This window comes from Trachurus japonicus, chromosome 24, assembly GCF_045865225.1.
Source record: "Trachurus japonicus isolate A0001 chromosome 24, Traja_1.0".
In the NCBI taxonomy this organism is placed as follows: domain Eukaryota; kingdom Metazoa; phylum Chordata; class Actinopteri; order Carangiformes; family Carangidae; genus Trachurus; species Trachurus japonicus.
The window spans coordinates 16,295,315-16,319,016 of NC_140930.1; the positions used below are offsets into that span (position 1 = coordinate 16,295,315).

At 42.1% G+C, this 23,702-nt stretch overlaps 1 protein-coding gene across 8 annotated transcripts in view; it reads left to right on the forward strand.

The window, feature by feature from the left end:
• sash1a (SAM and SH3 domain containing 1a) overlaps nucleotides 1-23,702 on the forward strand; it is a 166,680-nt gene that overhangs the window by 99,111 nt on the left and 43,867 nt on the right. The window contains exon 1 of one of the 8 annotated variants that reach the window (XM_085770864.1): nucleotides 16,624-17,323. The exons of 4 other annotated variants lie outside the window; for them this stretch is intronic. In XM_085770864.1, coding sequence (XP_085626990.1) covers nucleotides 17,216-17,323 — 108 coding nt within the window. In that variant the 5' untranslated portion in view covers nucleotides 16,624-17,215. 3 more of the 8 variants (XM_085770867.1, XM_085770865.1, XM_085770868.1) reach the window with 3 other exon arrangements.

The following is a 23,702-nucleotide window of genomic DNA, read 5'->3' on the forward strand; positions in this document are numbered from 1 at the left end:
TGGATTTAATGTATGAGCAAGGACTACAGAAGGGTATTTCTGACCCTCATCTCTTTCTCATCTTTCTCTTTCGCCCTTCTCTGATTCATTCTGCCTCTTTTATTTCAGGACAGATGAGTCTTGGAGCAGCACACTAAGCTTATCTGTGTCTCGTTTTGGTTTTCCCTCTTATCTTGGCACACAACTCGGTTCACAAACTGCAAGACAGATTGCAGCAACTCAGAGTGGGAAATCTGGTCAGTGCTGATGCAACATATACCATACGCGCAAAGAAGTGTACCGTCGTGTATCAAAACTGCACGAATCACATTTTGTTTTAAAGACTTAGCTGCACTGCTGCAGTGCTATTAATATTCTTGCGTCAGGTCCCGACATGAACAGTTTTATGAGCTTTTTGACTTGCCCCCGTTCATTGCTGCAGTTGGTTCCAATTACACAAAGGAATTCCTTTATTAGACATAACAGAGACATATTTAGATGCTATTTATATTATGGGTCCAAGCTTGTTTTTTTTTTAAACATATGACTAACATCAGTCTAATTTGGCATATAATACATTTCATATGTCATGACAGACTGATGGACACAAACATATTAACCCATAGCTGTGGGTTGAAGTGTTTATGACTGAGACAGCACGTTAGTCTTAAAACTAAGACATGCAGGACAAGTTTATGCAAAACTTTAAGCTTATAAATGAAGCTACAAGCAGGCAATCTCTTATTGGCTTGTTCTTTCCAGAGAGCAAAGAATTGTGTTAATTTTTTGCTCGGTATTGAAAATATTGTTGTCCTTGCAAGTGATCTGCGATTTGCTAAGAATCTATTCAGTTATGTGATGTGTTTGCATCTCTGCCACAGTAGTCTATTCTGCATGGTCTGTGAAGTAGATTCATGATTTTCAGGTTTGAGTTTTTTTTTCTAACCATTAAATCACTCTTACCGTCTTCACTCAATTTTTCCATTTTGATCCCTGATGTTTCTAAGAAGCGTGTGTTTAAATTAATACATTCTTTTCTTTGATATTATGTGGTAGCTGCCTGTAGACATTAATACACAGCATCATTCATGCCTGATTCTTTGTACATGGTGCCCACACCCACCAATTCTATTCCTGAAGATTATCACTATACCCCGGTCAGTTTTTTCTCCCCCTCCTGTGTTCACTCTGACTGTGAAATCCTCAGTAGCCCTGTTATTACTATAACAGCTCATTGAATCTATTTTGAAACAAGTCAGAGGCCAGGTACAAATCTCCTGCAAAATCCGAGTGTTGAGCATGTCACAGGTTACACATGAGAGGATTACAGCTATTACTGGTGAAAAAAAGAGAACATTTTCCTGATTTGAAGCCGACGGTGTGTGTGGATACAAAGAGCTCTGATTACTGCTGGCACTGCCGCCCTACTTCCCAGGATACCAAGCATTGACTGGCACAGCAGGAAGACAGGAAAGGCTGTGGGCACACACACACACACACACACACACACACATACACGTATCACGATGCCGGAACACATGCAGGCACACATCAAACACAGTGATTAGCGCTTTAGAGGTTAATCTTGTGCTTTGCAGTGACATTTTTTATTGCACAATTCTTTTAAGGAGTTAGTCTGTATTGAATAAACAGAGCTCAAACAGTTTCATGGCACAGAGCTAACATTTAAACAGAATGCTTGTAAATTTATGGATCGTTACCCATGTCGGTGATGACATACCGTATAGCACGTCACTCTATACTCTATAAAACACCAATAAAGCTATTATCAGGCATAAACACACACATATGCTTTTTCCTGTTTGTGTTGCCCATGGCAACGGCTTGGCAAAGGATCACTGGTGATGTCAGATGTGATGTACGAGTGCTGGGAGTGTGAGGGGATGACCTCAGCAGAGGGGAAGTCCCAGAAGACTCATATCAGCTGCAGCCAGCGCTCGCCATCAAGACTTTCTCACACTCGGTATCTGCACTAACAGCTAAAGCTGCCCTGACCCCCATGAACCCCCCCCCATGATCCTTCACAGGAATCATCACAAATCACCAGCGCGCAGCATGACAAAGACCTCTGACACACACACATGCACAGTCCCCCACACACACACATTGTCTAATACGGCGAATAAAGGGAATGGGAATATTTAGAGGATTATTATAGATGAAAGTAAAGGTTTGTTGTGGAGCTCTTGATCATTCGGATCAGTGTAAAGCAGCGTTTTGATGAGCGGATCCCTCTCTCATTCACGTGCACATGCAAATGCAGAAGGGATTATGTATCACACATTTACACAACAGTCTCTAATGTAAACGTAGGGTGAGATATCAATGGGAAAAGAATGAACGGAGCAGATTTACAAAGTTGATGATGTCCATTCTGTTAAGGTTTATCTTGTGAATTTCCTATCTAGTTAAGATTCAATTTCAGATATGCAACCGAGGTTAATTTGGCGCCTCCATTTATTGTTGTGGGCCATTCTGGTCGTGTCTATTAAATGACTGGGGTGGAAAACAGATGCACAATGACGCCCCTTGATAACACACATTTTCCACATGTTAAAAGCTGTCAGTTATGACAAGTAAGAAAAAAAAATCAATACCCACTGTAGGCACTGCATATTTTTTAGAAACAATGGCTTTATTAGGCATGTGACTGAATGACTTTAAGGTTCAAAAAGAGAATGTAAACAATGTTTCCATGCATTCAATGGGTGCACTTTAAGTTCTGCCTCTGTGTTATGAAACAGCTTAAAATGGTCAGTTTTGTATGCTGTAATTTAAATCGGGTGTAGTTATAGTATTTCCTGTAACTAAAGCCAGTGGTTATTCTCATCAGCTTTGGTTTTGAGGCTTTTGGCTTCTGGCACATGAGCCCTGTGGCTTTTTTCAGCGGGCAACATAGGAATCTATGTTCATGTTATGGTCTGTTGTTAGCATCGGTGTATTTTCACTGATATTTAAACCCATTAAATCCCGCTTTTTGACACACTAGTCACAACGCTTGTGGTGACCTTCTCTGGCATGGGAGCGCTGAGTGGTGGCCTCTGTCCAGGTTGGCAGAGCGCTGTCCAGTCCTTCCCTCTGATTCAAGCAACAGTCGATCCGTAAATGAATGGTTGCCTCTTCCTAGGACAGCTGTGCTACCAGCCATGGATGGAAAAATAATCACGGAGGCACCAACCACATCCATGGATACAAATCAGGAATGCGTGTGTTTTTAGACAACAGACGAGTACATGTGTGCATTTGCAACGACATATGTGCTGTGGTGTGCGTGAACCTGTTTGTGTGTGAATTTGTTAACTCTTACGAGGTGCTGAGGTATTGCGAGCCAGTAGTGAATCATAGGGTGAATTATTTTTCTCCTCTGGATTGGCCGTCCATTAACATCTCACTCAGAGGTGGGTGTTTAATGTGCTGTTGTAAAAGTGAAGGTTGGTAAACACATAAAAGTGCTGAAGTGAAAACAAGAGTGTGTTCTGAGTGTGGGAGAAGAGAGAGAGAGAGATTTGCGCGTGGGTCTGCGGTTTGGACAAGTGTAGACTCTCTGTCTTTTACACCAAATTCACGGTTCAGTGACACTGACATTGCAGATTTCATCTTGCATTTTCATCATCCACTCCCCCCCAAAAAGTGTATATCAGCTTAGGGCTTGGTGGTAAATGTGAGTCAGTCCCATGTATTATCACTTCTCTGCCCCAGGGGGAGCTATTGCTCTAGATGTACACTGTAAATCTCTTGCCCTGTCCTGCCCTGTCCTGCCCCTGGGACCCATCAGATATACTCTCGTAACCTCCCCTTGTCTTCTCTGCTCTTTTTCCAATCATGCTTCCCCTTCCTGCCTCTATGTCTTTGTCTCATTATGTTGTAGCTTTGTCAACAAAATGTCCAATTCCCCAAACTATTTTCCTACTTTTATGCTTCACTGACAGTGACTATAGTTTACCTCCCTTTTCATTTTGCCATGACATCATTGCAAAAACTCCAGGCCTCAGCTGTAAACACGTTTCGACCACATGTCCTGCATGTCTGATGCCAGTCATTTGTGCACATAAACAGACTGAATCAGGAGTCTGGTTGTGGGGTTATGACTGAGCTAAACCCTGGAACTAGACGGGATGAGCTGGGCCAACGTTTATTCCACCTACAGTAAAATCTCAGAGTGACTCAGTGCAATGAGAAGATGTTGTAGTGCCTCGGCTCTCCCCCGCTTTATCCCTGTAGATCTCATTGAGCTTCACTGTGAGGTGAGTAAAGACTCTTCCTGCAGCACATTTAACCTGATATTGATATTCATGTCAGGAACCGTGTTAAAATGTTGGTGTGTGTGTGTGTGTGTGTGTGTGTGTGTGTGTGTGTAACTGCAGGCTTTTTGTGTTAGGATCAGAGGTTTGAAAGAGCAGTGATTATGTCTTTGTGCTTAAATCATATTTCAGAGACGGCTGTCCCGTCCTTTATATGACCAGGTGCAGCTGCATAGTGTAGATTTGTTTGCATACCAAGAAAATGTGGCTTGATTAGTGTTGAATGTTGTGTTTGATCATCATTCGAGACATGAAACACTGTCAATGAATTCATTAGATTATATTAAGTCCAGTGTACATTCGCTAAGCTCCATATTCCCCTCCCAGACTCGAGGAGTGAAAGCCAAAGAGGTAAGACACATTCCTCCAAAGGAAATAAAAAAACACACAGCCATCAAAATTCCCCTGCCCAGTTCATCTGATGCAATTTTGAATCCTCCCTCAGATGTGATATGCTTTAAATAGTTCTGCAAATCTCAGGTCTGTGCTTTACAAGCCATATGTGATCATATTTTTCTGCTATGAGATCATCATGAGCAGATCATCTTGCAGCTGTCCCTCAATATATTCCAGATTCTGGCAGGGAGAGGATTAAAAAAAATGTGAGTATAGAGAGAGGAGGGGAAAAATGTTAAGGAAACTGGGGCATTTCTGTGATGTACAAGTTTAATGCAGTGACCGTGTAATGGCAGCAGCCATGGTTTGAGTGCCATTTTAGTTCACGCTGAGAGTAATTGCAGTATTTTTTAATGTACTGTATCATGAAGGTTTTTGGGGCAGTGGTGTGACTGAATTGCAGCTACAGTAGATTCATGCATGTATTCATACCGTGCTGATATTGCTGTGATAGCAACAGAATAAGAAGGATAATCAGACAGAGGGTAAATATTACATTGGTTCTGGGCTATATGCCAACTCTGCACCACGGAACATCTTTTATCTTATATCTTTTCATCCATGGGCTGAGCACCAAGCCCTGCAGCTATAACTCCTGTGCCAACACTGTGTGTGTGTATGTGTGTGTGTGTTTGTTCTCTGGGGACCTTTAGCTTGTCTTCATCCCTCTGACCATCTCTGCCCTACCCACTCATTTTCTCTAACTGTAAATCTCCACATTTTGCAGTCTGCCAGATCGATTCGACCCAGCCCCTGAGTTGTCCTCAAACACGAGCCCACAAGTGTAGAACCAGCCCAGTGGCACTTAATATTACAAGAAGCAAAGGAATGCTGATAATTGATAATCAAAAGGATGAATTAGGCTTCTCAAATGTGAGGATTTGCTGCTTTTCCTTTGTTTTATAGCATTGTACATTGTATACTGTTGGGTTAAGAACAGAGAGTCTGACAAAAAAAAACATGAAGGCATCAACTTGGACTTTGAGAAATAATTAAGTCCAATTTGAACTATTTTTCAGACATGACATGCTCAGTGATTAATCAGTTTATCAACAGCAGCCTTATAACATACCTGTGTTTGTTATTATACAACACTATTCACCAGTATTCATTGATTTCAAAATATGTATTGCATAAGGGGCTTGAGATAGGCCCACGTTCACACAGGCTACGTGGTCAAACATGAAATCCACTGTTTAGGACTGTGTCCTTACCTCAGGCAGAGACGTCTGCAAAGTTAATTCTTCTCAACCTGCGTTTAATTTCAGCAGGCCTGTTAACCTTCATAGTGCTCCTGGTCACCGCTGAATTGATTTGGCTCCAGAGAAGCTCCGCTCTTCCAGAAGGATGAAGGGACAGTGGGCAGCTTCATTACTGGTGCATTGGCTGGCCTCTAACCTGGACTGGAAGGACAGCGATTAAACACACAAAGCTAATGACTGCCAACTGCTCCATTTGTTCCATCCATCAGCACGGATGTGGCGTTGTTTGTTTGTTTGTTTGCTTGTTTGTTGTTGCGTGTTCGCATTTTGGCACGGGTGATACGCTGATCTATGGGGACATGGGCTGAAGAGAGCGACAGAGGGGCCGAGTCACACAGAGTCAGTCAGAAAGGTGTGTTAATTGGTTGTGACCGACCCTCTGGACCAGAGATTTCAGACAGGGCTCCCTACCGGCTCGTAATGAGGTCTCGTCAGGCTGGAGCAACCATCACCAGGGCTTATGCCAAGCATCGGAATGTTGCCATGGTAACCTCTAAGCCCTTTTACCAGCTCACAGGTTCGAAGTCAGCCAATTACAACACAGAATTGCAACAAGGGTCATCTGTTATGGATAAAATGTTTCACATAGGTAGCTGCTACATTTTCAAATGAATGATTGCAGATGTTTATGGAAAGGTTGTAGTTATAACTCAGATTGGCTAAAAAATGACCTGATGTAACTGAGACTTAACATCAAATAGCATTATTTACTTATTTTTTTGACCATAATCGCTTATTTGAATCCACATTTTACAAGTTTTAGCCCATTTTATCCAAACAAGGTTCTTGCAACTTGCAGAGCATCTTCACATCATTTGAAGTGAAGGAAGTTTGGCTTGAATGAAAAAAGTAATAATCTAGTAACCGTACATAAACTTGATTTGATACCCAGTCCTTTATTCTACTTTGCTCTGTTGAAACTTTGTTGAATTTGGCCGACTACACGAGGAACAGAGGCACATTAATCTACATTACTTGCAGGGTGAATACAATAACTTTCAAGTATTTCTCCTTAACTTACAGACTCAAAGACTTTAATGGACCGTGGGGGATTAACAAGAGGAACAGTTCCCTCATTGAAATGTCTCTCTACTTCATATGAGCAGTTTTATTCGTTTCAGAACAGAATCCACCAGTTTGACCAGAGCCTTGTACATCGCCATGTGAACTTGTTTAAGTAATTAGGAAAGTATACAAGTTTTGTTTTGTTTTGTGTTTTTGTGGCTCCACGTTGCCACTGGGTTCATATTTTGCCAGTGTAAGCAGGATCCTCTGGGCTAAAATCGGGGGAAATTCCTGTGAAAGTGGAGGGCTTCAGTGGTTGAGCTGAGCTTGCACTATGTTTGTGTGTTGTGTGGTTGCGTTTCGTGTAGACAGCCAGAAAGACGGATGGACAGACAGAGATGGATTGAGACTGTGCTACACACACACAGTGACCAGAGCATTTATTTGGAGGAATGAGACACTGGTGCAGTGGCTATCTAGCTTACTGTATGTCCTTCCAATATTTCTTAATGTGAATGTTAACCCACACCAAATATTGGTCAGAATCCCCAAACGTTCTCTTATTAGAAACGAATCATTGAAATGACAAAATGAAAATTAGATTTTTGTTTTCAATAGCTTTAGACTTTGGATAACAAGAGGAAGAAGGTTGACAATTTGATTTGATTTGTTGTTATGCGAAATATGCGAAAAATCACATCAATATAAATGCACTCATCACTTTTTGACCATGAATTAAGAAAAAAAGTTTTGTATTTCAACTTTATTTTTTGTAATTTAAAGTAAAAATCAAATAACCAGTCATTTCTTTTTGTCTTTTGATGAAAGATTTCCAAAGGAAAATCCAATGACAAGCTGAGAATGACTTTTCCCACTGTGATCTCAGAAAGCAATAAAAAAAACAGACAGCGGAGAGAGGAAACACAAAAGGATCAATTATGATGAAGGAAAAGTGAAAGGGGCTGAATGTGCTGTGGTCAACATTAAACTTTGGACCAAACTAATGGTGTCAGTAGGGAGGTCTTATATAACGCGCTCTGCCAAAACCACATACTGTACAGTACACGCTGTCAGACCACAGTTAAAAGTTTGGAGCCAGTTGCACAGAGCAGGTCAACTATTTTCTCTGTGGTACCTGAGGAACAGAGGTGCATTTTACAGCTAATTTAAAGTACATCCATTGAAGCAACTGCTGACAGCTTGCCCAGAGAACTTGTGATTTTCCAGCTTGAAAATGTAAATATAATCCATTCTTACTAAAAACGTTATGTGTCCACATGAGCAGGAAATCTGAGGCTGGTTTTCTAGGCACTTCAGTGGACAGATAGGCTCTTTGCCAAGGAATTTGTGGCTCCAACAATGAAGTAAAGGGAGACTGAATTCTGAGTGTTAAGGGAATGTTTGCAGTGTTTGAATTATTTGACAATCGGTGGAACTGGGACATTTTCTTAGGTCGTGAGCAGCTGAGGTCGATGGTAGAGGTTTGTACCGTGAGTGGTTATGTTTGTGAAACAGGCACAAAATCGGGTCAATTTTCCGTCTTTGGCTCTTGAAATTGAATTATAATATGGGGAAAGTATTTACCTCTGGTGCTGGCCCAATGCACTCCAATATCTTTAACAACAGACTGGTGGAGCTCCTAGCAGCACTGAGTGTTGGAATTCAGTAGTATAATCTGTTAGTGGTGAAAATCTCTCTACACTGAGGTTTTGATATTCAGCCACTGATGTGAGTCAGAAAAGGATCTGGGTTTTTTCTATTTTTTTTTTTTTTAATTTTGCATGTCAGCATGTATTTTAACATGGGCGTTTATTTGCATCAAATGTGCAAATGGCCAACTATGCATGACAGATAATGTGTTGCGGGTAGTATGTGAGATATATGATGGCAGTGTGAGTACTGACAGTGATTATAGCAGGCGGTACCACAGAGCAGCCTGGGGCTGGCTGAGGAATAACTTATTATAACATCTAATACATAACCAAATGTCAGACATGTCTGCAGCCTTTCCTGTGAGAAATCTGATATAAATCTACTGGGAAAGCGAGGCTGTAAATGCTCATGATACATGCCTCACTGTGTGAACTTTTTTCAAAAAGATGATAAATGTAGGTTTGAGATATTTTTAGATTTAATTTGCAGTGTAGATGGACGTACAGCTCATAACTGTGTGTCAGTGAGTGCATGGCTGCTGAGTGTGTTCTGTGTATCTGTATCTGTGTCTGTTTATGTTTGTGTGCCAGGGATAATGTGGCATCTCCAGAACTGGATTCCCTCTCACACCACACTCCACAAGAGCCTCTCTGTCTTCCTCTGCCTCAGTAGGAACTGAGAGTTATTTGTTCTGATTCTTGTTTCCACATATCAAGGTGAAAGGAAAAAAAAAATCCCAACCATTCCTAACTTTTAATTACAATTGTCCAGATTCCAAAGAACCAACTCTTGCACAAAAGAGTCTTCACTGCGCCAAAATCTGCTTGTGAGTGAAATACTTTCATGTCGGACCAACATCTGTTATCCTTCTCTCTTCTGTTACTCGACATTGGCTGAGACAACAGGTGAGAGTGTTTAGAGGGAAGAGGGAAACAAAGCGGAGATGGGACTATAAAATTTTTATCATGCCCCATTGGCTACTGTCTTGTTAGCACTGGAACTGTACAGTAAGGCCTCCTCACTGCATGCGTGAGTGAGTATGCAAGCTTGATTGTGTGTGCATGCCTGTGTTCTTCAGTGTGTGTTTGTGTCCTATAAAGCTGTAGAGAGTACTATAAAACTGAGCTCAGGATGAAACTGCAGAGGATAATTATGTAGTGTGCTCGCAGCACACATGGTCATTAATAACATCTCGGCCGAGCCTATTTTTTACTGTATCTAGCTCAGAGGCTAACATATGGCAGGGCAGCTGACTTGGCATAACAGGATGTGCATAAGGATTTAATAGACAGGCCTATGTCCTGCGTGGACAGGGAGAGTCTGTGTTCTGTGGCCTGTAAGTATATTTGACATCAGCAGGGGGCACCAGGATGTCCCATTTTACTGCCTGAGTCTCAGACAGAGGGACACAAGAGAGAGGAAGCAGAATTTTGAGAGAGTTGGGGAAAGTGGAAGAAAAAATAACAAAACACAAACACAGGGAAGCAGCTGATAAGCAGGAGACCAATGAAACAAAACAGTTTTTTTTTGTGGCAGAAATCTAATCTCAAACAGCTTGATTGCAAGTGTTATCTAACCAGGCTAAGAGGACGATATCTGCAGGTTGTTTTAGTCATTCAAAGTGCTTTTCTACAGATGTGCCTTCTTGATTGCCACACGTTTTACTCAAGTTGAAACTAACAGTAGTTCTCCTCGGGGAGGACTTTGTTTGTGATCTGTCTGGCATTGATAAAACGGGTGATTGTGGGCCACACTCGCGTGAGCTGTTTCTGTATTGTAAAACAGGTCTGGCACAGTGCAGAGCTCCATTACACAGAGTGAGCTGACCAGCAGAATGTATGACACACTGGAGAAGCTGTCAGCCTGGCACTGCCACCCTGACACCAACACAGCTGTCAGCCCACACTCATGACCTCCATCTGCACACATCTCCTCTGTGTGCACCTGTGGATAATCATATATACAGTATATACTGTATATTTCCTATCATGTCCGAATTTTCTTTTTAAACATTCCCGTGAAAAGCATTTAAAAAATATGTTGTTCCTCTTTGGTCCTTTGTCTCTGTCATACAAGCCTCCCTGCCTGCAAATATTTACCAAGCTCAAAACCACTGTCTGCTCAGTTAAAGGACTCTGGCCTTTCACACAATGCTGCTCACACCTTTGGAAGCTCACTTACATCCAAAACCAACATCTGTCCTTTCAGTCGCGCCTGATTAAAACACCCTGGAATCTCGGAGTTCACACACTCACACACACAATAGTGTAACATAATCACCTACCACATGGCCATGGAGGCATACACTGCATGGAGAATCTGGCAATCCAGGGCTTAGCAGAAGTATGCCTTGTTTTTATAATAGCATTTTTTTTTCTTTTCTAGACAAAGCACATGAAAGGAACCTGTAGTTACCACCACATTAAAACGCATGGGTCACCACTCGTAAATACTACTCGGAAATGCTTGTGTCTGCGTGAGGCATGGTGTCATTTACTGTTCGTACAGGTACATGCCATTTGGGGTTGAGAGCAGGCAATCGAATACAGGCAAGCCAACACATACAAAAGTCTTGAATTAAATGTCAAACTCTCTTAAATTCCAGATAAAGAATGTGAAAGGTGAACACTGGAGAGAGTTTCCAATGAAAATGTTTAGTCTGTGAGTGACAGAGAGGTTGCGTTGCTCCAGACCTTGAGACCCTCCTCAATCTGCCCTTATCCTCAATTAACCTCAGTGACTTGAAAATATTGTTAATTTCTTCTTGGCCTTGAATTCCTGCATTTCTCCAATACCCTCACTGGATGTTGTGCTTCATTCTGTAGACGAAGGGATACGCAATTAGCATGCTTAGACATTGTTTTGCTGACATACTGAACGCCGCACAAACTGTGTAAGAAGCGCAGCAGTCAAACCGCCAACTTCTTTTCTGTATCCATGTTTTGTTGCTCTCAGTTGTTGTTGCTTATGCAAATCAATTCCTGTGTTTATTTCACACACTCTCAATTGTTTTCCTCTTCATCTCCCTTCCTCTCTTCTCTCTCCATAGCCCAGAGGTAATTCTTGTGTTGAAATCTGAAGGGCTAACATTCCCTCAGCTTTCAAAAGACATGGTTGACCACCCATATGAAAAGTAATACCTAAAGAACACAAACAGGCAAGCGCCAGGCGTTCATTATTACTCACTGAAAGCATTGTTTTCTGTGGAGACACCACTGTGTTGATTTAATTTAATGGCTTGCGCAGCTGGGGGAGGGGGGAGGGGGGTGGGCGAGGAAACAGTAATTAGTTGTCATGCTAATTGGGCTTGTGTGATAACTCCCACACAAGACTCAGCGGCGTGTGAAGCGCACTGGGGCTGGCCTGGTCGCCTACTCATCACCCACATACGCACTTTTTTTTTTTAAACAGATGAACGCACACACATGCACATAGAGATTTAAAAAAAAAAAAAAAACAGAGAACAAACACTCACATCCAGATTGGTTCAAAGAAAATGCCCGCGGACTGTCAGGCCTTTGACTCTTCGACTAAGAGGAATTAATGATGTGAAAATCTTGATCCCAATTATTCACTAAGAGAACACACGCTGAGAAGTAAGAGATAAGGGTTCAGGACACTCCATCCAATTAAGGTACGGCTATAAACCTGTATGTGCATGGAAAAAAGGAGGAAGAATTCTATGAACCAGTGTTATAAGAAAGGTGATAAATGAAGGTATGATAATCAGACTGCACACTACACACTTGTATCTTCAATGGTGAGAGATTATATATGTTTCCTAAAGGATATACTGACCTTTTACTTGGTATTATCTTTACACCGTTTAATGAACACTGTGAAGATGTAGCATTAATCTCTTTAAATATGTTATATGTCAGTTATGGGGGGGAAAAGATAGAAGATGCATGTTGACAAGCTTCATCGAACATGCTTATCAGTGTTGTGTGGTCGTGTAAAGCATTCCTTACGTGCGTTGGTGGTGCTCTAGATGTCTGTCCACCATGCTGTTAATCACCCCTGGCTGCCACCGTGGATCGTGGCTCCCCCAGAGGCTATTTTTAAGGCCTGGGGTCACTGACCTCCACGAAGGGTCACTCTCACTATCAGGGGAGGTCCAGCTTTGCTTTTACGCCATCTGCATTCTTGTCCTATCTCTATCTCAACTTTCTTCTCAGACTGCCGGGTGCCTCTCTACCTCCTGCATCTTCTCCCCTGACCACTTCAGTCATGGCCGTTCTTAGTGACTCCAAAAATCTATTTTTATCTGTATTATTAATTGTTTCCGCGCCTATAAAACCTGATGTGTAATTTGTATTTACATATTTGCACAGTGACCAATTCCATGCCACATTTCCACATCCTCTATTCTCTAACTCCTCTCTCACACCTTTATTGTCCTGCTGCACCTCCCTTCTATTCTCTCCTCCCTCCACTTACTGTATGTGTCACCACCCCCATGAGTGTGTTTAGACACGCTGCCTTGTTTCATGATAATCTCGCTGAGTCACCTGCAGTAGGAAATTACACACTATGATACACCAGAATTCAGAGCAAGTGCATTCAAGTCTACCAACTCTACAGAACTGTATCTGAGTCTTGTTTTGGTGGTTAATGAAAGGACCAAGGGAGGATATTGGTTGATTCTTTGTTGATATAAAGTATCTCCAATACCTTTTGTGTCTGTTCTGATGCCAGGAAGACATATTGCACTCTTCTCTGCAGGTGGGACTAGAAATTGACCTTTAACCTGTCTTTGCCTGTGTTAGGTTATTCAGCCTGTTCCCACCTGGTAAAGTTTGGTTAATGCCAAATTATATTGTGTAGTTCTTATCCATCTATTTACATCTGATTTAGTTCAATGTCAATTTGTCGCTTTTTACAGAACTTCTTAATACGGATATGAATATGCGTGTTTCTAATAATAAATGCAACATTTTGTATATGTTGGACATTCAGCAACTACAGGCTTCTATCCTGGCTGATTCAGCAGAGGCATGTCTGATGTAAATTCTTCCTGTCGCCTGGGTTACTCCAGAGGTTTTTCTGCTCCATCCCAAATCCCAAACCTGATGACGCAGTGTGATCCCCCCCTCCGCCCTATCCCAGAGGAATCCAAGAACAAGAGAAGTAGTGTGCTTGATAAGACAACGAAACTATTAATAATAGATAGAATAATAGATACGAGAGGAGATGAAAGAATATAGATGAAAGAAAGTGCGAGTGTCAAGATAACTACTATACTTGAAAGACTGAAGTCTCGGACTAGATCCTGATTGATGTCAAGACTTTGTTCAAAGTAACATGTATGTGCAGAATTTATATTCATGACATCATCCTTTTCATGAGAGGACCCCCTCATGTAATTTTATTTTAGAACCATGAAATAAGTTTTGCTCTCAGATCCCACTCTCAGGATAAATTTATTGACACTGTGAATTGGTTGCAGGCACAATCCTCTCCATGTTCATGTGCCCCACATTTCATCCTCATTTCTGACCAAATGTTCCAGTTGGAATCTTTTCCAAAAAAATTTGATCAAAGGAGTGGAACCTCGTGCATGTATTAATTTGGCAGCGAGCATCTGGTGAAATAACAAGCATGCGACTTTTGTTTCCCCTTGTCTGGCAACGTGACACCTTGATTAGTAGTTAGTGTGAAGAGAGAAGGGGAAAACTGGCGTCTACACACACACACACCAGTAGTGTTTGATGAGTGTGCACTGAGTCAACAGGCTTCCTCCTCTCCTGATTAACAGTTTGACCCCTCTGTTTGAGGCGCTCCAGGTGGGGTCACTCTGTCTTGTATTTGCGTAAGGGAGGGGGGTTTTGGCAGGAAGAGTGTTTGTGCGAATAGAGAAGTGGGGGTATATGTGTGTGTGTGTTTGCGAGTGTGAATGAGATGACTTCCAACACCCCCACAAAACACAATATGGTCAAAATTCTGTAGAAACAGGGAGACTGATGGACATTGCAATGATGTCATGGCAGTATGGACACACACACAAACACACACGTACAGGAGGAGTCCTACCACTTGCTGCTCTGGTCGCCGCGGGGTTACAGATGCGAGGTCAGTAGTGCAGACCCCCGAGCTGTCGACTCCACGGCCGACAAGGCTGCTCTTGTGTGAGCATGTGTGTTCTGTGTGTTTAGACTGTAAGCAGGATACTGTTGAGCAGCTGCCGCTCATCCCAGGCCTGTAAAAGTCATTCTGCACCTACACACACTTTTGATATTGTATATAATATAATGACGCCAATGAAGAGGAGTAAAACTGTGCAGCTGCCAGGAGACCAAACTATAAAGTTGTAAATTGTTAGCAGTGCGGCTGCAAGTGGTGAATCTACCACTGTGGTCCAGACAGAAATATTTCCTGTTCAGTGGCTGAAAAATGACTCTGGTGAATGTCAACATGCTTATACACTTAGCTATAAAGGTAAACATTATATTTACTAAACAACATACCAGTACTGTATCATCCTTAAGTTTTGGCATGAAGCTCAGAGCTGACACAGCTACTGGCTTGGGTGTAGATTCCAGCTCCTCTTATCTTAAGAATAAACATCTTTGTAATAAACTAATAAAATAGAATTGTACGCACATCAATCATGTACATTCCAAGTTAGATAAAAAATGCAAATACATCAGTGGGGCGTGTGTGGGAGGGTAATCCACGGGAGGCCTCCTATCAAATATCTGCTTGCACCACAGGTGAAACTGCAGCTCTGGGGATTATTGTGTAACCGATCACGTTTTACATGGTTACAGATCGGAATGTGGAGTTCACATTTCTTTCTGGTTCTGCTCTTTTTCTTGCACGTATGTTACTTTTAAGTGCATGTTCTGATGTGTGGGTGTGTGGTGTTGTAGACTGATCTGGTAAACAGCAGGTGTAGCAGCATTTTAGATTGGCTTGAAACCACAAGGAGAGCGACAGAGCTGAGGGAGGAACTGTGATTTAACATGTTCAATTTTACTTTCTCTTGCTCTCTCTCTCTCTCTCGCTCTGTCTCTCTCTATCTCTGGTCCTTCTGGCATCTGTCACAAGACCTGGCAGCTGCTGCAGCTCTGAGAAAATGTGCTTCTGACAACAACAGGGAGAGCCAGAGACAGTCTCAGGACTTCTTCGCTACAATAGAGTGGCCTGCTGGTGGAGCATAACAAACGGCTGATCAGACAAGATAGCTGTGCAATTTCATGCTTGTACATGATGTGTTTCACTTCATCCCGCTTGTATTTAAATGAGATCCGCAGCACAGACGACATGCTGTTGCTGCTGTCCTGCTTTTGTTTGTGTCATGTGCGTGTGTGAGAAACGATCATGAAACAAAAGCAAAACAAATTCAGATTAAGTATTTACAGTCAAAGCTTGGTGATTTTTGTTGTTGTGTGTGTGTTACTGTCCAGCATTTTTTCTGTCCACATATCTGCCTGACGTGAGGCACAGTATGCGTCACCCCCCTGAAAAACATTTTTCCCATGCGCTTTTCTGTTTTACCATACAATTGTGTGGAGAATGTGCTTTGTTCACAGTCTCTATTCAACGCTGCAGGCCGGAGAGACGTATTGGTGGAAAGCATGTCAGCATGAGATAAAAGTTTTTCTGGCCTGTTGAAAAAAAACAAAAAAACAAGTTTAAATGACCTTTATGTACTTTTAATTTAAACTCACAGTTCAGACCTGTGAGAAAGAAAAGATGTAATAAAAAACCCTCATTAAAATGAATGTGGCCACTTCAAAGCCACAAATGTGTAGAAAATCCCCATAATAATCAGAACACAAAATGTCCTATGGTCAAAGTTTATTAGATTACTCAATAAAATGTTAGTCTGATGATTAACTCCTTATATGGACGATTCGTCAGTAAAGTGAGTTAATTTCTGACCATTGTGCTCTTGACACAGGACAAGTGTTTTGTTTTTTTTCACTGCCGTAATGTTTCGTTGGGAGGAGTGTGTGTGAGGGAGAACTAGAGAGAGAGAAAGAGAGAAAGGCGGCGGGTGAAAAGAGGGGGGAGGCGCAGTGTTTGGAGGATTTTCTCTGTGCTCCGGGCGTCCTCTCACTCGAAATACTTAATAGAGATAAGCTTATGTTTGCTCGTTTTACCGATTTAGACAGTTTTTCGTCACTCATCAAAGGATTTTAATAACTTTCTGGAAACTTTTATTTGACTTCAACGACTTCTTCCCCCGGTGTTAGTGTTTGGTTTGTGCCCGGGGCACGGATCCGTGCAGTGCGGACTTGAAGCAGGGAACACCCCGCTCGGTAGTTTTCAGACGAATGACCTGTTGCAGGTCTACACACAACTCAAGGCCGCTTGGTTTTCATTTGAGCTTTATGCATTAGTATTTGGATTCAACGCACGACTTGTTTGTGGGAGCTTCGTAAACATGTCAGGACCCAATTTACGCAGTAAACTTTGGATCGTGCCAAGCAATGTTGGAGCATTTCACCGGTGCGTCAAGGGCAACTTTGTCTAGGAGCAGCCTTGGCACCAACAACTCATTTACTGCGGGTGATCGGGGCCCTGCCTGTGGGCTTGGATTCAAACTTTTTCACCAGACTGGTCTGACTGAACACAAATTAGTCAAACATTATGGAAGGTGATCAGGGGACCGGTACGCTTTCCGATGAGCCCCAGGCAGACAGCGCCGCCGCGTCCGACAGTTTTTCCCAACTGTGGACGGACGTTATGGGGATGCTGGTAAGTTTATTTGGGGGGGAGGGGTGACACGGTGATAGACTGACATCATAGGCTCACAACTAACCGAGAGTTTTCACCTCTCATCCTCAAAGTTGACACTGATTTGCCGATTGAGTGATTGTGTAGCCAACTACACGGTGCATGCAAATCACCCATCAAAACAACACTCACGAGTGCGCCCCTATAGAAGCAGGGTTCAGATCCTGCAGCACTGTGCATGTGGCCGGGGGTTCAGGTGGGTTGGCTGTTGACTGCTACTGAGTCGGTTGGACCTCAATGAGAAAAGGATTCGAGTGACAATATGGTATGTAAAGAGAAGATTGCTGCCATGCTCTCTGTAGCTGCTCTGCATTTAGTGTAGCTACATCCATACTGTTTGTTTCCATTGGAAGGGGCCATCAAAGTTTTACTGGTAGGCCACGGACTTGGATATCTCTCCAAGCTGCATATGATTTTGTTGCTAAAGCCTCCACATGAGGAGATTTGTTGTTTTTAATAGGCCGGATAACAAAAGCACAAAACTTAATTGATGCTTTGAACTTTCCAAAGTTCACTTGAAGGGCTTTTAGATCACAAATCCCAGATTAATCTGCCTGATCAGGGTAAAAGATTAACATGTAGCTAATTTGCATATTAATTACGTAAGTCTGACTGCTTTCTTTGTGAACTGAGGGTGTGATTTACCTTGCCTTACATGTGTGATCCTGCTTGTGACTTTGGAGATGCTGTGTATTGTAACAGCACACACATTTGTGCAACACTGCTCTTTTGTTTGGCAGCTGAAGCAGCCTTGATTTTACAGGCCATGGGGTCTGATTGATCTGCTGACCAAATGTGTTGCAGTCACTTCCAGTCTGCTCAAAGAAGAGGTGTTAATTTGGTTTGGTCTGGCACTGAAGATGTGAATGGTGTGTAAATGGGGGAGCGTGCGAGTGCGTGTGTGTGTGTGAGAGAGAGAGAGAGAGAGAGAGAGAGAGAGAGAGAGAGAGAGACAGATAGAGAGGACACTGCCTTCTTACACAGGATGGGAGACCTGGCTCCCAGCCGGGCAATTTACCCAGATTTATTGCTTCAGAAACAAATGTCTGCAAACTGTGCTCATCTTTGACATTTCCCCCCTCAGGCTAAAAGACGCACACACATCGGCAACAAACTTGTTTGTCTTTAACAAATATGATCACATACAGCCATTTCTACTCCATTTGAGGTCAATCACAGCCATCTTTATATAGATACAATTCACTAAGAAATAAGTAAAATAGATAGATGTTAATCTGTAGTTAGAGCTTTGACTAAATGTAACACTCACTGAGTAGCTAAACATCTTGCCAATAAACAACCATGACTACTCTGAAAAGTTGTTTTGTAATCAGTAGATATCATCTCAGTAGACATGGCGCTCTTTCACATTATTTCAAAATCACTGATCTCATCTTTCCCTGAATCTTATTCCATGCTCTGTATCACTTTACAAGTTTATGGCTCGAGTCTTGGGAAGGTTCAGATAGCTGTGACCATCTCAATTTCTTCACAAAAACCGTCACAGAAAGAGTAGAGGTGTGAAAGTGGAGAACTTGATCTGTTCACTCGTCTTGGTTAAACTCCAAAGTTCAACAGGTCAGTTTTTCATACTAGAACTAACTGGTTGACAACCATGGTAATGGATGATTTTCTGTCTGTTGCCATTCTCTGAAAGTGAATGGACTTCTGGCGATCATTGCATGCAGACATCACTCATGTGAATGGTTTCTGACAACATGTCAAACATCAGTTAATTTCTTTGCCGTATTTCTTTACTTGTGATTAGGGTCCCCTCTTAGATTTCCCTTTACAGTGATGTGAACCTTAACAATGTGGTCAGGCTGCTATAAGCACCCAGTACCTTGAATTCTCTGTGCACAATGGACACCATACCTCCCTTGAAACAAAACGGATCTGCTATATATCCACTGGCCTATGACTTTCAATGGCTTTTGTTTTTCTTGGGAGCCTATATGGAAACCCTTTAAACTTCAGTTTGCCCCGAGCCTGTTGACCCAACTTAACTCACTGTTGCAAATGTGTTTAGTATTGGCTCCCCACACGTGAGAGCAGGCCTACATACTTGTGCAGATAGACATCCATCCTGATAAAGATCTGGTCACCATGCTTACTATACTATTCTTCTGCTTTGTGTTATGTTTGGTGTGTCAAACTCTTGAACTACTCTTCAACTTCAAGTGATAGCACCGATGAGCATTAAAACAGCCAGTGGCAAACAGTTGGTCTGTATGAAGTGATCTGCATTTACACCCCCCAAAATAGGTTTTAGCATGTTGTTACTGTAAATCAAAGGGCTCTTGAGTGTGTAGTGTTTTTTCTGAGGGGCCTCTGTCTTTGAGGTTAACCATACACAGCAGGCTGTTGTGGAATGTGTTTAATAAGAATACCTAAGTGAGCCAGTCATTTATTTGCGGTTGAAGCCGAGTAAATAGCCCTTCAGCTAATTAAGAGTCTGAAGCAGTTGAGGACTATATGGCGCAGAAGCTATAGCGGTTTTAAGCGGCTGGATTTACAGACGTCTGAATGGGGATTTGCTAATAGTTCTGTCCCACTACTGCAGACATGAGGCTTTTCCCCTCACATCCGAACCCGCTGTACCGACTGTGTTAAATGAGCCACAGTAAAAATGCCTGAATGGAAACAGAGAATTCTCTCTCAGCCTTTAAGTACAATATTTTTTGAGGCATGCATCTGCACAGACTTTCAGATCTCAGATAGAGTCCAGTTCCTCTCCATTGCACTTCCTTTGGCAAATGTTCTATGAGTCTGTGAACTTCCCTTATATCTGGAATAACTGTCTTTTATTTCTCTGTACAATGTAGAAGGATAGCCATAGAGCAGATTTTCAGGCGGCATTCAACCTTCTCACTGTGGCCCCTCCCAGCATAAGATGATCTGATCACAAACCTGGACAGCTGACAGTTTCTCTGAAAGAACCCTCTCATCCCGTTTTTTTTTTGCTTAAAAAGGTCGTCTTGAGTCGAGGCCTTGTGGAAATATTTTATTAGCCTGCAGGCAATCCTTGTCTGTTTGAACAGTTTTGTGGTGTTTCATGCAGTGTGGGTGGTAGTTTGTCCATTTTGAAAACACTGATTATGTACTAGACAGTGCTTCATGTCTAAACCTAAGGATTGGATACTGCTCTCGAGACATGATTATTGATTGTGTCTAGGAAACGCATGGTTTGATGAAACCATCCTCCTACAGGATGGCAGCATATGCTTCACTTCTTTTCTGCCAACCCGTGATTATCCAGGCCACTTCATATTTGCCAGTAATGTTCTAACAGAGTCTATCATAGCCTAATTTTGTCTATTGTTGCCCAGTCGGCTAAGCTCACTTCTCCTTTGCTCCCCCTCCCTGACTGGTCTCATTATTGAGGTCAGTCAGAGATCTGGCAAGTTTCCTCTGCTGGGATGGCAGAGCACAGTTCTGTCCAAGCCACGGATATCCTCAGGAAGCCCTCTAAAAGGGTTGGGCTGTGGCCCTTGGCCTCACCTTCCTCGACAGTCTTCCCCCAGTGGCTGCCATGGACATCTTTTAGTCAGACATGTACTGGATCTTTGTTTAATGGAATTCTCCATTATACACCACCCTCCATCATTTTCTGACTTACTTTAGATGAATGATGCAACATGGCACATGCCAACACCCTTTGTTTTTTTTTTCACCCAGCTGTCTTCACTTTGTCTTTTTCCACATTTTGTCATTTCCAACATCTTTTATCTTACTGCTTCTGCTGAGTTTCCAGTGACTGGTTGGCAGACAAATGGCTCTTACGTACCAGTCCAGGAAAAAAAAGATGGGGTTGATGAAATCTTTATTGCTGGAGCCATTGGAACTGGATGGATTGAGGGCTGGGTGGAGCAAAGGATCAATTACTTAGGCTTGCTTTTATGATGAGTTGTGTGGGGACTGTTAGACACGCAATCTGTGGCTGGTTGGTTGTATGCTGGTGTATTCATTACTCAAAGGTGAATTTGGACAATTCTATTGGTTCACTTCTTGACGTAACATTAGCACAATGCGACACAATACAAGCCATTAGGTGACAATTTCAACCTGCCGCTCCCGTCCTGAGGTTGCGTAGCGAGTGAAAGTGATCATAGTCCTGACATTCTAGCATTACATCAGATGCATGGCTCTATTGTAAACTGTTATCATTGTTCTTCCCCCTAGAGAATGGGTTAGTCACAAGGCCGGCCCTGTAACAATGGTTAATGCCATGTACACCGCCATTCAACCTGTTCGTAACCGAGCCCCAGTATGATGAACAGGACTGTCAGGAATGTGAGTCCAAACGATAGACCAGAACAAACATGTTAGGCCCAGGGCTAATAGCTTTTAGCTTTTCTGGAATGTCTTTCTGTCCAGTTAGTAAGAGTAAACAAGCACTTTCTTTGAAACATCTATGATGTGGAAAACATGAATTGAGTGTAACCTGATTGAGAGATTAGCAGTGTGTCTTGGCAGTGATTCCTAAGCATGCAAGGGGACCCAAGTTATCAGTAACTTGCATGCTGGCTGTGGAATTTTTTAATAACTTTACTGGAGCCCACATACTTTGTATTATTCAAGGTATTTATTGTTATGAAATGCAAAAGCGAGCACTGACCCTTCTAGTGGAATTTGGTGGATGACAATTCTGATTAATTTTGTTATGTGACCAAGCTAAGAATACACAACTACACTGCTTCAATCTTAAGGCAAACACATTATAATTTCCTTTAAGGTTTCAATCAACCCTCCAACTATTCAATCAAGCCTCCAACTATGTGAGCGAAGTGTATTTATATCCAATTTAATTTGATCAATTTATGACAACATTTTATGGGAAACTGTCAAAAGCATTGCATATACCTGGAAAATTATCAAAATATCATCAAGTATCAGTCGAAGCCTAACAGTGGTACTGGTGGAGAGTAAACTGGTCAAACTGGTCACTGTAGCGGAGTAGATAACTTTGGTGTACATCAACTACAGTGACAGACATATATTTACATTGGACATTTAAGATGCAGAGTGTATAGTTAATACAGTCCACCACCTTGCCTCTTTAATAAATTGAGCCTATACTTTATATTGGCTGGGTAAATGTCTGTATAGACAAACCACTGCAGTTGTAAGAATGTGAGGAATGCCATGGCTAATTGATTAAGTGAGAAAAGGCTGCTGGGCCTTCTTGCTGTTTTCCTTCTCATGTTTGCAGCCATATTCCCTTTTCTGAGTATATAGAGAATATATCCATATTTCAATGATAAAGCTAATGATATTCTCTATGATATTTGTGTTCATGAGAGATGGGATATTTGCTATTTTTTTACATTTTGAATTTCATCTCCTCTCCTCTCAGGTTACTGATGTTGACTGAAAATTGTGTACACCACTTGGTAATGGATTAGTACAAACCCTATCACACATTACTGAAATGGTCATCTATGTGATGCAATAGCAGCAGTAATGTGTGTTTTGATGGTGGAACAACACAGCAGCCTCTATCTCATAGTGATAGCTTTTAGAAGTGTCTGCTACAGTTTTATCCCATGACATTTTCTCTGAACCTCCATTTTGAGTCACACAAAGTATTGAAACAGAAGTGACATGTATCACAGTTTTCCTCACTGAGGTCTGACATATTTCAGCTGTACAGTGGGAGTAGCCATCTTGATAGAACTGACAGCCTCTTGGACTCGGAACAGAAAACGACACACGTACGCATTGGATTGTAAATACACAAAAAGTCCAGCACTTTCTTGCTTGGGTGTTTTGTATGGTTTTTTTTTGTATTGACTATTGTTGCTATTGTTCAAGTCAAATTGGGGAGTTGGCCTCCTTCACATCCAGGGTGGAGTAACTGTTACATCAGCTGCTGCACCACTGTTTGTCTCAAATGCAAACTTTATGAAACTAGATGGTTATAATGCTTGGTAATTCATTTGTGAAGTGAATTTTCGTGGATATTTTTAGAGTGAGAATTTATTTAAAGATTATTGGATTGCTTGGAATGCTAACACACACCAGACCCATATGTTTATCTAGGTCAGATGAGCTGATTTCATCCTCTTGCATTGAAATTCTCTTATAGATGAAAGTTTTCTTTTACCAAACTCCAGATGTTTTATCCCTCTCCCCCCTCCGCTGCCCTCGTCAATAGCCCACAAATCATCCCTTGTCCAGCCCCCCCCCCCCATCACTCTGCCCACATTTCTTCATTATATGTGTGGACCACTGTCAGATCCAGCATCACTCTCTCGTAGACAGACTCTCTTCTCTGAAATGTGGACTAAGCACCCACTCACCCGTTCACGCTCTCAGTAAATCCAAAATCCTAAGAAAA